At 35.6% G+C, this 12,566-nt stretch overlaps 1 protein-coding gene across 7 annotated transcripts in view; it reads left to right on the top strand.

Annotated features, from left to right (window-relative positions):
- The window catches only part of SANBR (SANT and BTB domain regulator of CSR), a 65,349-nt gene that overhangs the window by 14,392 nt on the left and 38,391 nt on the right, over nt 1-12,566 (top strand). For 5 of the 7 annotated variants that reach the window (XR_015249200.1, XM_025932203.2, XM_086701034.1 and 2 more), the window contains 4 exons: nt 324-417; nt 2,433-2,671; nt 6,278-6,336; nt 8,848-9,008. Coding sequence is in view for 6 of the 7 variants with exons in the window: in XM_025932203.2 (XP_025787988.1) it covers nt 324-417; nt 2,433-2,671; nt 6,278-6,336; nt 8,848-9,008 (553 nt within the window). In the remaining variant the exon portion in view is untranslated. Of the gene's footprint in view, nt 1-169; nt 247-323; nt 418-2,432; nt 2,672-6,277; nt 6,337-8,847; nt 9,009-12,566 lie in introns of all 7 variants that reach the window. The other 2 variants (XM_086701037.1, XM_086701036.1) reach the window with 2 other exon arrangements.

Below are 12,566 nucleotides of genomic sequence, written 5' to 3'. Positions count from 1 at the left end.
CAACAGCAAAGTACCGATATAAAAACTTGCTTCAGGAAGAGAGAACTATATTGTTGGCTTTTGAACATTTGATCCCTGCCCATTCACACCATATCATTTTTTAAATCTTCAGTGTAACATTAGCAATGTGTGATCCTATTTTTGTACTGTTTTTTCCATATACCTTTAGAAATATTAAGGGAAATGCCACCTAACAAAGTGCCATCTTTAGCCTTGGAAACCATGCATTTACAGTATAACCATTCAGTAAGTAAAAACCCTTTCTCAGCTAGAAACGCTAACCTCCCCCTTTGTTTTTGTATGTGTTTGTTTCTGTATTTAAGGAAGACATAGTATAGCTTCCACAAGGAATTGTTCTTCCGAAAGTGAAAATTGTACTACTCGTAATGGTGGAGAAAAGACTGAAGAATCTGAAGGGTAGGAGGCTGGTTCTTTGCTAGATAAGATTTAATATGAATATCAACTTTAAATTATAAAATATACGATTGGTGATTGTATACATCAGTTACCATAATTTAGGAATTTCACATTACACAATTGTTGAAACTGTTGGAATCAGAACAGTTCATGTGTTGAACTATAACAGTTGCTTGATAGCAAAACATGGCTTATTCCTGTTATAATTAAATTGGACTACAGTTTTCCACATAAAAAATTCATTTTCATATTGTAAATATTAAGAATAGCCTCTACTAATATAAAACTTTGAAAAGCAAATTTTAAAACCCAAAGAAAAATCTCTGCCATTAATTCTCCAATTTTGGTAAAGAAACTAGATGTGTATTTTAGAACCATTGGAATATAATTCTGATTATGGAAACATTAAAAATTAGAATATACCTTTCAGTATATTGCAAGTTTTGATTGTTTTGTATATTTTACATAAAATAAATTAACATATATTTTAAGTATTCACCTTGATGAGTTTTGGCAAGTGGATACACCATGTAACCATCACACAAATGAAGATATAGAACATTTTCATCATATCTGAGAGTTCATTTCTGTATTTTCAGCTCTGATAGGTTTTTTTTTTCTTTTTTGTAACAGCTTTATTCATATATAATTCATATACCATAAAATTTACCCTTTTGAAATAGTTCTGGAGATGGATGGTGGTGATGATTGCATGACAGTGTGAATGTACTTAATGCCATTGGACTGTACACTTAAAAAGAGCTAATATGACAGATTATATGTTATGTGTATTTTACTACAATAAACAAAAATTTACCCTTTTGAAGTGTATAGTTCAGGGATTTTTAATTTACTCACATAGATTTTTAACTGATAGTTTTGTTTGTGTATCACAAAATTTATCAGATAATTTTCTTGCTGGGATTGTCTAGTATTTCATACTGTGGATCTAAAATCCATAGAAACATTATGCTTCATTATACAAGCATACCTTACCAGCACCTGTTTATATTTTGACCATAATTTCTTTGGAAGAACAATTTGTGAAGAGTTATTTAAATTCCTTTGACCTTGACAATAGTGTTGGTTAATAATCCTTTTTCTGGGAGCCCAGTTTTGTTTCAAATAGGATTTTTTTGTATTAGAAAGTAATGAAGTTCCATTAAACACATTAAATTCATATTGTAGGACAGTGTGTCTCTTTTGATTTATTCTCTTTTGTAATGACATGAAAGTAGTTGTGGATCATGCTGATATTTCTTTTTGAGGTGATCTAATTTTCAAGGGAAAGTAAATTCAAGGACTATGTATTTTTTAAGCAGTCTTTCTGATGCATCATCTAAACTTATTCTTAAATTATTTTTAAAATATGTTAATAAACACATTGTAGTCTTAATTCTTTTAACTACATTTACTAATTTATATTTGATGAATGCATAGAAATAAACTTTCTTGCTGTTAAAAATAACTAAGTAGCCATGCTAATTTTTTGATTCTTCAATGAATGATTTTAACTGTTTTTCTTATTTATTAATAGTAATAAAATTTTAATATTTAATATTTATCTCCTCATACCCATAACCATGTAAAAGTACTGTTTTACGTTCCTCACAAGAATTAGAATGTGTTATTTAATTTTTGTGTGTATGAATTGGTATTTTAAAAACTTTGTTATTAACTTATAACTTGAAAACTAAACTTTAAACCATGTAAATTATGAGTCCTGTAATAAAAATATTTTTGTTTTTCTAAGTTCTTAAGTTATTAGGCTTAATATGCTTAACAGCTTAAGCTGTTAGGTCAGTAACCTAACTAAATTTAGTCAAAATCTAAGATATAGATCAGGTTAGCAAGATACTTTTATGAAAAATTCTGAATGTCAAACCCTTTCAAATTTATTTATGGTCAAAACTTCCAAAAACATCTTGTTCTTGTACTTCCAATAAATGTCAGTATTCTTGGCTCCTCTTCTAAAACTCTAATAATTTCATTTCTGTGTAACATTTTTTATGAAGGCCAAACATGGTGATCCATGTATGTGATGAAGCAAAAAACTTGAAAGAAGATTTTATTTGCCCACGAGATCTTTTGATAGCAGAAATGAAGTACTTTGCTGAATATTTATCTATGGATGCCCAGCGCTGGGAAGAGGTGGACATTTCAGTTCATTGTGACGTTCACATTTTCAACTGGTTGATAAGATATGTTAAAAGGAACACTAAGGAGAATAAAGATTGTGAGATGCCCACTTTAGGTAAAAGACCATCTATTGCTTATTTTGTAGTGAAATTTATGTGTCACCTGGTAGTTGCTTCACACCAAGCATGCAATGTGGAAAATTACTTGGACATTAGTATTTGTGCCTAGATTTAGTAATCACCTTTTAGGAAACTGATACCTCATCATTTTTAGTAGATTATAGTGAATGTATGGCAAGTGGACAGGTCTCTAGATCAGCAGTTCTCATTGTATGGTACATGGACCTCTGGAGTCCTGGAGATATTTTGTTGTTTTTTTTTATTTTGAGAAAGAGAGAGAGAGATAGAGAATGAGTGGGGGAGGTGCAGAGGAGGGGAGAGAGAGAAATTGAGAGAATCCTAAGCAGGCTTCATGCACAGCGCAGAGCCCAATGTAGGTCTCAATCTCACAACCGTGAGATCATGACCTGAACCAAAATCAAGAGTCAGACACTCAACCAGCTGAGCCACCCAGGTGCCCCAGAGTCCTGGACATCTTTTAGAAGGTTCACCAAGTCAAGACAATATACATAATAATACTAATATCTTACGGTCTTCTTCTTTGTTGCCATTTGTTCACATGGTATAGAAGTAATGGAGGGCACACATCTGGGCAGGGGCACCAAACTGTACTAGTGGTCATCATATTCTTGAATAACATGTGCTCATAGTTAAAAAGATAAAAAAGAAAAGAATAAATTCAGTCTCACTTTAAGAATGTCCTTGATGAAAAGTAAAGATGAGTAATTTGATTAACCCTTGACCCTTGAGCATGCATCTTTTCCATGTTCTGTGTGATAGCATGGGAGGTTCACTTCTGCACACTAGAGTGTGATGGTTGTCTAGAGGAAAAGCACTTGTGCAGTTGTTTGAGTTGCAAGCTAAACCAGCGGCTTTTTGAAAAAGAGAAAACCATTTTTACTTGAAAGATTGAGAGGCAAATTATGGTTATTCAGACTTAGGCAAGATATTTTCTTGAAAATGAATTAAGCTGATCAACTGAAGGGAAACAACTGACAGTATTTGTTGTCAATAATAAAATTCAAGGTTTCAAGTGAGAGAGTATGGAAAACTTGTATCTGCTTCCACATGCTTGACAGTTTCTCCATATTTAAAAGACTTTTCTGATGAGACTGGTGGTGATATTAACAAATGTGAGAGAGATATATATACATATATATATTAGAGAGAGAGTGTGTGTGAGGAAGTGGTAGTGGGGGGAGGGAGAGAGAGAGAATGAGAATCTTAAGTAGGCTCCATGTTCAGTGCAGAGCCCAACACAGGGCTCAATGTCATGACTCTGACATTATGACCTGAGCCAAAATCAGGAGTGAGACTCTCAACCGACTGAGCCACACAGGTGTCCTTTATATATATTGTACAATGAAATGTTTCAACATTTAGAAGATCTGCATAACTCAGTGAACCAATATTTTCCAAATGACAGTGCGTGATATTAAAACCATGCATGGGTTGGGGCGCCTGGGTGGCGCAGTCGGTTAAGCGTCCGACTTCAGCCAGGTCACGATCTCGCTGTCCGTGAGTTCGAGCCCCGCGTCGGGCTTTGTGCTGACAGCTCGGAGCCTGGAGCCTGTTTCAGATTCTGTGTCTCCCTCTCTCTCTGCCCCTCCCCCGTTCATGCTCTGTCTCTCTCTGTCCCCAAAATAAATAAACGTTGAAAAAAAAAAAATTTAAAAAAAAAACCATGCATGGGTTAAGCAAAGATCCATTCAAAGTGCAAGATAAATCATTTGACTTTGAGATAACAGAATAGGAAAAGTTCATTGATATGACTTCAGATTCCATAACACCTAACCTTTAAAAGAAACTATCAGTTGTTGAGTTTTGATGGAACATCAGAGAAGACTATCCACAAACTGAATGTAGAAACAGATATAGAATCCAGCTATCTTCTATTAAGTTGGATATCGAAGAAATTTGTAAAAAATGTCAGTGTTACTCTTCTTGCTAATTTGTATTTTGGAAAATACAGTTATTTTTCATAAAGATATGTTAGTATATAATGAGTTTATTCTTTTAAAAGGAATTAAATATTTTAAATTTTTCCTGTTTTAATTTATACTGATAGTTCTAACCCATCTCAACAAAAAAGGAGTCTTAAGATCAAAAGTTTGGGAACCAGGGATGCCTGGCTGGTTCAGTCATTGGAGCGTGCAACTCTTGGTCTCAGGGTTATGAGTTCAAGCTCCATGTTGGGTGTGGAGATTACTTAAAAATACAATCTTAAAAAAAGTAAAAGTTTGAGAACTGGTGTTCTAGATGAAAGGAAGAATAATGAGTAATCTTTAGTCGGGTATAGCATTGTATAGGAAATCACACTTGTAGTTTAATAAAGTCTGTGCCTTAGAATTTGCTATTTGTAGCAGTCCCAAAATATTTTTAAATTCTTATTAGTAAATAAATCTATAGGGATAGTATAAACATTTTCTGAAGAAACTTATTATTAATAGATTTTAAGGATCAAATTAATGAAAAGAGATTTTGGTGGTTCTTAAATAAAAATTACAAGCTTGCTAAATAAAAATTTTCAGCCAGTTGGAGTCCAGAGATTCCAGATCACTCAGATATGGTTATGTATATGTGAAATAAAATTAAATTATGCAGGGAGAAAAAAAATGTTTTATCCAGCATATTTATGCATATAGTCAAGGTAAAAGAAGTGGACCAAAACTAGTCACTCTGTAATCTTTGACCTTATATCAGTAGCTACAAACATAAACTTTTATAAAAGCAATCTTTATTCTAACCAGGAAAACCACCAGAATGCTTACTTAAATCTCTAATAATGCAAACAAGTGGTCTTAGCTGGAATGAGCTATATTACTCTTCCCTGAGGAATTTTTCGTGAGGAATTTTTCACCAGTCCCCTTCACCATTTCTTTCTGTTTGAGAGCCTTTAACCTAGAATTATTGTTTAAACAAAGATTGGAATTGCTTATTTTAATCATTGCATAGTCCTTTATTTGGAAGGATTATCTCAGTACTATAATGGGAAAAATCACAATTTTTTTTCCTTAAATATACCTCACAGGAGATGACTTAGGTTTACCAAAATAGTAGTGTCAACCAGCATTCCCCTTTGTCTGGTTATGCCTCGCCTCAGTTTGCCTTTAGGAAGTAACTTTAGCGCTTCTGCAGTAGTAAATTTTATGTTACCTTTTAGAGTCTTTTAAATAAATAATTGTTCATGACAGGTATTGTACTGCCTTTGAAATAACTTGACTAATAACAAGTGCTTTCATTAATCATTTAAAAGATTTTCTCACTACGATTTTTTTTATGTGATAAATTAGAGTCTCAATTTTAATTATCTTTTTCTCTGATTTAGTTAAGCAGAAGTTTGCATGTGTCGTATCTTTAGCTGGAGTCTTTTTACTTAGATATAAATCTAATTCCCGGGCAGATTTACTATGTGCTTTCTCTATACCCCATATTTTAACATTGCATTTTCTTTCTTTCGTGTATCTAAGCCATATGACGTAGTAATGTTATAATAAACTGCTCTTATAATGTAACATCCTCTTTTAAGGTGAGAAGGACCTTGTCCTGAGGAGATTGAGGTGCAAATCAAAAGGAGAATTAAATTTTTTTCTTTTTTTTAGAGCCAGGAAATGTCATTTCAATTCTTATTTCTTCAGAGTTTCTGAAAATGGATTCATTGGTAAGTATTAATAAAAGATCCAAGTTCTTTTATTCACCTATGCTTAATTTAACATACAACTTGATTTTTCCTTCAAGTGCCTAGAAATTTCTAAGACATCTTACTAAAGTAGTTGTTAATTCAAGAGTGGGATTCTGTAACTGAACTAATAGGAATTTGCTTCGCGGTGAGTTAAGCTAAGAGCCTGCATCAGGTAGAGTTGTCACACAAAGGAAACTATTTGCAGCAAATAAGGAGATCATGGGGAATAACTTCCAGAACTTTGACTCACCAAGGAGGGGTGAGCATTTTCTTTTATTTAGGGTTTAGGATGAACATTCATAAAGGGGAGCTCTGTCATACCAAGTAAAGGTATGACGTAGCACAGGCATCCTGTGCTATGTTAATGAAGCTTGTGCTCCACCTAGGATGGAAACTTCAATTTTATAATGAAACAGAGGTAACTGGAAGAGGGCAAGGTTCTATGGGTTTAAACTGGATGAGGTCTTGGGTTTGTTATCTTGGGTGAGGAGTGCAGGGCCTTGCTTACTTTGGAAACAGCGATGAGAGTTTTTACCACCACTTTGGTCAGGCTATTTCCAGGCCTGGTGGAGACTGTTAGTTTTTGTGTTCCCTTTATTCTCTTAAAATTCTTAACTGTTAAGGTCTTTGTATTTCTTTGTAATTCTGACACCTCCTAAAGGCACTTCTGTAAGAAGTGGTGCTTGGGCAAGTGGGGCACAGATCACAGAAAATATCTGGGGGCCTAAAATGACTTCTCTTGTGTCAGGAAAGCTTTGTCTCATCTTTCTTTTTCTAGGGATTCCTAACTCTTCTTACTTACAATTCCATTAGAATAAACTGCTCTTGTTCTGTTGGGAAGGGGTTAAACTAGTATGTATCATTTGTATATTACGTCTATACAGCAAACAATTTATCTTCAAGGAATAGCTTACTGGTGTATTAGATGAAACTAAGCAGAATTAGCTTTACTCCAAGATGGATTTTGCTGTAAAACCAAATTAAATGAAAATTAATTTGAATATATTTGTTCGTTATTTAAGTAATTTCTTTAAGCATGTTTGGTTATTTGTGTCTTTCATTTACAAATCAGTGAATTAAAAACAAATACCCAAATACTAATATAATTGTATATGTATAAACCCAATGCTAATGTCTGTTGTTAAGGAGTAGTTGATAAAACAGAAAAGCACAGTATATACAAATACGTATCAGACTCTAACATTAAATATATTTGTTTCTTGGGGCGCTTGGGTGGCTCAGTCGGTTAAGCGTCCAATTTCAACTCAGGTCATGATCTCATAGTCCGTGAGTTCGAGCCCCACGTCAGGCCCTGTGCTGACAGCTCGGGAGCCTGGAGCCTGCTTCGGATTCTGTGTCTCCCTCTCTCTCTGCCCCTCCCCTACTCATGCTCTGTCTCTCTCACTCTCAAAAATGAATAAATGTTAAAAAAAAAAAAGTTTTTTAAATGTATTTGTTTCTTTTTATTTAATCAATTTCTTAATCATTCACATGTTTATATATGTTTGTGTTAGGGCAGAGTACTCCTTTGCTGTATTAACAGATGTGAAGTTTGTTTAAAATTTTTTTTTATGTTTATTCATTTCTGAGACAGAGACAGAGCATGAGCGGGGGAGGGGCAGAGAGAGAGGGAGACACAGAATCTGAAGCAGGCTCCAGGCTCCGAGCTGTCAGCACAGAGACCAACGCGGGGCTCTAACTCACAGACCGTGAGATCATGACCTGAGCCAAAGTCGGTTGCTCAACCAACTGAGCCACCCAGGTGCCCCTGAAGTTTGTTTGAGTGTTTAAGGTTTTGCTTAGTTCTCTGTATTCTTTCTATTCTTTAGTTGCTCCCTATTTAGTTGCTGGTATTAATTGTTCCAGGGAAGGGTTATAGAAAAAAAGCAGAGATGGAAAGAATCCTTAATGTTTGAGTTTTGAAATCTAAGCCCTAAAGCATATTTTTTTTTCCCATAACAAAATATTTGGAAGAATACATGATTAGCCAGAGCTACTTTTCCCCAAACCCCAAAGCCACCTCAAAAAGTAAATAAATATACCTCAGGTTGGAGAAAGGGGAAGAAAGTCAGAAAGCAAGCACAACACAACTGAGAAAACCCTGAAGTGACTATATTTCTGCCACTCAGAAAGTAGAGGCTTAAAATTGCCACTAAGTCTAGTTTTAGGAAATTACATATCTTGTATACTTGAGTTTGTGGACTAAGATACATTCCTGCCACAATCATGAAAGATGCTCATTGCATTATTGTTTAAAGTGTGCCAGGAAAATTGAAGATTATTTTTCTAGCTTTGTATGGGTTTGTACAACTATGGCCTGCTGGCTCACTTTGGAACAGTATAGATTAGCCCAGTCTAGATTAACCTGAATGCAGTTAGTGCCTAATCCATGGATCGAGCTTTTAATGAATTTTATCTTTGAAAGGTATTGAAATGACATTGTCCTTCATGCTACTCTTTTCAACATTCATTTTCTATTCTTTTTTTCAGGTTGAGCAATGTATTCAGTATTGCCACAAGAATATGAATGCCATAGTTGCTACCCCATGCAACATGAACTGTATTAATGCAAATCTTCTCACACGTATAGCTGACCTGTTCACACATAATGAAGTTGATGATTTAAAGGACAAGAAAGATAAGTTTAGGAGGTAATTTTTTTAATTTAATTTTTAACCTAATGTTCCTGTTAGAAGAAATACATTTCTTTTTTTTTTTTTTTTCAACATTTATTTATTTTTGGGACAGAGAGAGATAGAGCATGAACGGGGGAGGGGCAGAGAGAGAGGGAGACACAGAATCGGAAACAGGCTCCAGGCTCTGAGCCATCAGCCCAGAGCCCGATGCGGGGCTCGAACTCCCGGACTGCGAGATCGTGACCTGGCTGAAGTCGGACGCTTAACCGACTGCGCCACCCAGGCGCCCCAGAAGAAATACATTTCTATTTCATTTTAGTGAAATATTCTATTTTTAGAATATAGTTAGAAATATTTCTATTTTTTTAAAGTTTATTCATTTATTTTGAGAGAAGAAGAGAGAGAGCATGAGCAGGGGAGGGGCAGAGAGAGGGGGAAAGAGAGAATCCCAAGTAGGCTTTACACTGTCAGCGTGGAGTCCAACGTGGGGCTCAGTCCCATGAACTGCGAGATCATGACCTGAGCCAAAATCAGGAGTCAGCTGCTTGACTGAGCCACCCAATTGACCCTCTATTTTATTTTAAATGAAGTAAAATTTATCCAGAGCCAATGACTCTAGATAAAAATTAGTACTTATTTTTTACAATGTACATATGAGCATATCGTGTTAGTGAATTATGTTCAAAATGATTAAAACTGGCTTTATTATAAAGAGGAAGAGTAGTATGGGATAAGGTCGGCAGTTTAGGCGCTGTTTGAGTCACAGCAAAGAGAGTATACTTTATTCCAAATGTGAATGGGAACAGAGGAGTGGCATGATCTGTTTTTGAAGAGACCATCCTGTTGCTCTGTGGAGAATAGACTATACGGATGTGAGAAATAAGGAGACTGATGAGGAGAGGCTAGTGTGATAATCTGGTGAGAGATGAAAGAGTTTGGACTAGAGTAGGAGCAGTGGAGCTGGAAAGAAGTAGATGGATGCAGAGTGTATTATTAGAAATATTGACAGATTGCAAATGGAATAATGTGGGAAAAGAGTGTATCCTAGGATAATTACTAGGTTGAGGTTTAAGGTTGAGCAACTAAGTAGATGGTAATACCATTAATAGAGGAGAGATTGGGGTAAGGGGTTCAAGAGGTGGATTTGGATCTTATTGAGATTACTTAATGTATTTAATACACTTTTTGGACATCCAGGCAAGATAGCAGAGGTAGGTGGATATATAAGTTTGAAGCTTAGGTCAGAGATCAGAGCTTAAAATAGAAATACAAGAGTAGGGGCACCTGGGTGGCGCAGTCGGTTAAGCGTCCGACTTCAGCCAGGTCACGATCTCGCAGTCCGTGAGTTTGAGCCCCGCGTCGGGCTCTGGGCTGATGGCTCGGAGCCTGGAGCCTGTTTCCGATTCTGTATCTCCCTCTCTCTCTGCCCCTCCCCCGTTCATGCTCTGTCTCTCTCTGTCCCAAAAATAAATAAAAAACGTTGAAAAAAAAATTTTTTAAATAAAAAATAAAAAAAAGAAATACAAGAGTAGATAGATTTGAAACCATGGAACTGGCTGAGGTTTCTTAGCAAGACCATTCTTTCTCCACTGAATTGCAGTGGCACCATGTGTTTCCAAACTCTCCATTTTGTTCTGTTGATCTCTTCTTTTTTTTAAAATTGAAATACAGTTGACACATAATGTTACATTAGTTTCAGGTTATAACATAGTGATTTAAAAACTCTAATGCATTAAGCTGTGCTTACCACGAGTGTAGCTACCATCTGTCACCTTACAATGCCAATACAATCCTATGACTTACTCATTTTGTAACTGGAAGCCTGTATTTCACCCTCTCCTTCACCCGTTTTGTCCATTCCCTTACCTCCCTCCCCTCCAGCAGTTTGTTTTTTGCATTTATAGGTCTGATTCTGCTTTTTGTTTTTTCATTTATTCATTTGTTCTTTAGATTCCACATATAAGTGAAATCATATGGGATTTTTCTCTGACTTATTTCACTTAGCATTATACCCTCTAGGTCCATCCATGTTGTCACAAATGGCAAGATCTCATCCTTTTTATGGCCAAGTAATATTCCACTGTATATACACGTATACCATATCTTTTTTATCCATTCATATATCGATGCACACTTGGATTGTTTCCATATGTTGGCTATTGTAAATAATGCTATAATAAATATACAGGTGCAGGGGCGCCTGGGTGGCGCAGTCGGTTAAGCGTCCGACTTCAGCCAGGTCACGATCTCGTGGTCCGTGAGTTCGAGCCCCGCGTCAGGCTCTGGGCTGATGGCTCGGAGCCTGGAGCCTGTTTCCGATTCTGTGTCTCCCTCTCTCTCTGCCCCTCCCCCGTTCATGCTCTGTCTCTCTCTGTCCCAAAAATAAATAAAAAACGTTGAAAAAAAAATTTTTAAATAAATATACAGGTGCATATATGTTTTCAAATTAGTGTGGTTTTTTTTTTCTTCTTCAAGTAAATACCCAGTATTGGAATTACTGGACCATATGGTAGTTCTGTTTTCAGTCTTTTGAGGAACTCCCTTCTGTTTTCCATAGTGGTTGCACCAAGTTACATTCCCATCAACAGTGCACAAGGGTTCCTTTTTCTCCACATCCTTGCCATCACTTGTTATTTCTTGTCTTTTTATTCTAACCATTCTGACACATGTAAGATGATATCTCATTTTGGTTTGGATTCACATTTCCCCCTCATGATTAATGATGTTGACATCTTTTCATGTCTGTTGGCCATGTGTATGTCTATGTGTGTGTGTCTATTTACTTTTCCAATCATTTTTTAATTGGATTGTTTTTTGGGGTGTTGAGTTGTATAAGTTTTTTATATATTTTGGATATTAACCTCTTATTGGATGTATCATTTCAAATATCTTCTCCCATTCAATAGGTTGCCTTTTTGTTTTGTTGATGATCTCCTTTGCCATGCAAAAGTTTATTTTGGTGTAGTCACGATAGTTTATTTTTGCTTTTGTTTTCCTTGCCTAAGGAGACATATCTAGAAAAAAGTTGGAAAAGTCAATGTCAAAGAAATTGACTGTGTTTTCTTCTATGAATTTTATGGTGTCAAGTCTCTAGCTTAGGTTTTTAATCTGTTTTGAGGGGTTTTTTTTGTGTATGGTGTGAGAAAGTGATTCGATTTCATTACTTTGCATGTAGCTGTCTAGTCTCATTGATTTTTTTGTCTGTATTGGTATCAGTAGCCCACTGCCTTAATTACAGTGGCTTTATAATATTTTTGCTATGTAGTAATCTAAATTCTCTAGCTTAGCCTTTTTTCAAGATTGCCATTTTGGCCATGTTAAGTCCTTTCCATTTTTGCATAATTTGTATGGAATCAGCCTGCTCATTTTCTCTTTCTGTCTCTCTCTCATAGACACACACACACACACACACACACACACACACACACACACACACACTTGCTGGAATTTGATGTTAACATTGATTATATTTGAAAAGATTTGAGATCTCAATTGTACTGGCTCTTTCAGTCCATGAACATGGTATAACCCTCCATTTATCTTAGCAACGTTTTATAGTTTTCAGTGTAGAGA

This window comes from Puma concolor, chromosome A3 (assembly GCF_028749965.1).
Source record: "Puma concolor isolate L17-30 chromosome A3, mPumCon1.1.hap2, whole genome shotgun sequence".
NCBI classification, from domain to species: Eukaryota; Metazoa; Chordata; class Mammalia; order Carnivora; family Felidae; genus Puma; species Puma concolor.
Note: the sequence above shows the minus strand (reverse complement) of the source record. Positions and strands in the feature narration are given on the sequence as shown.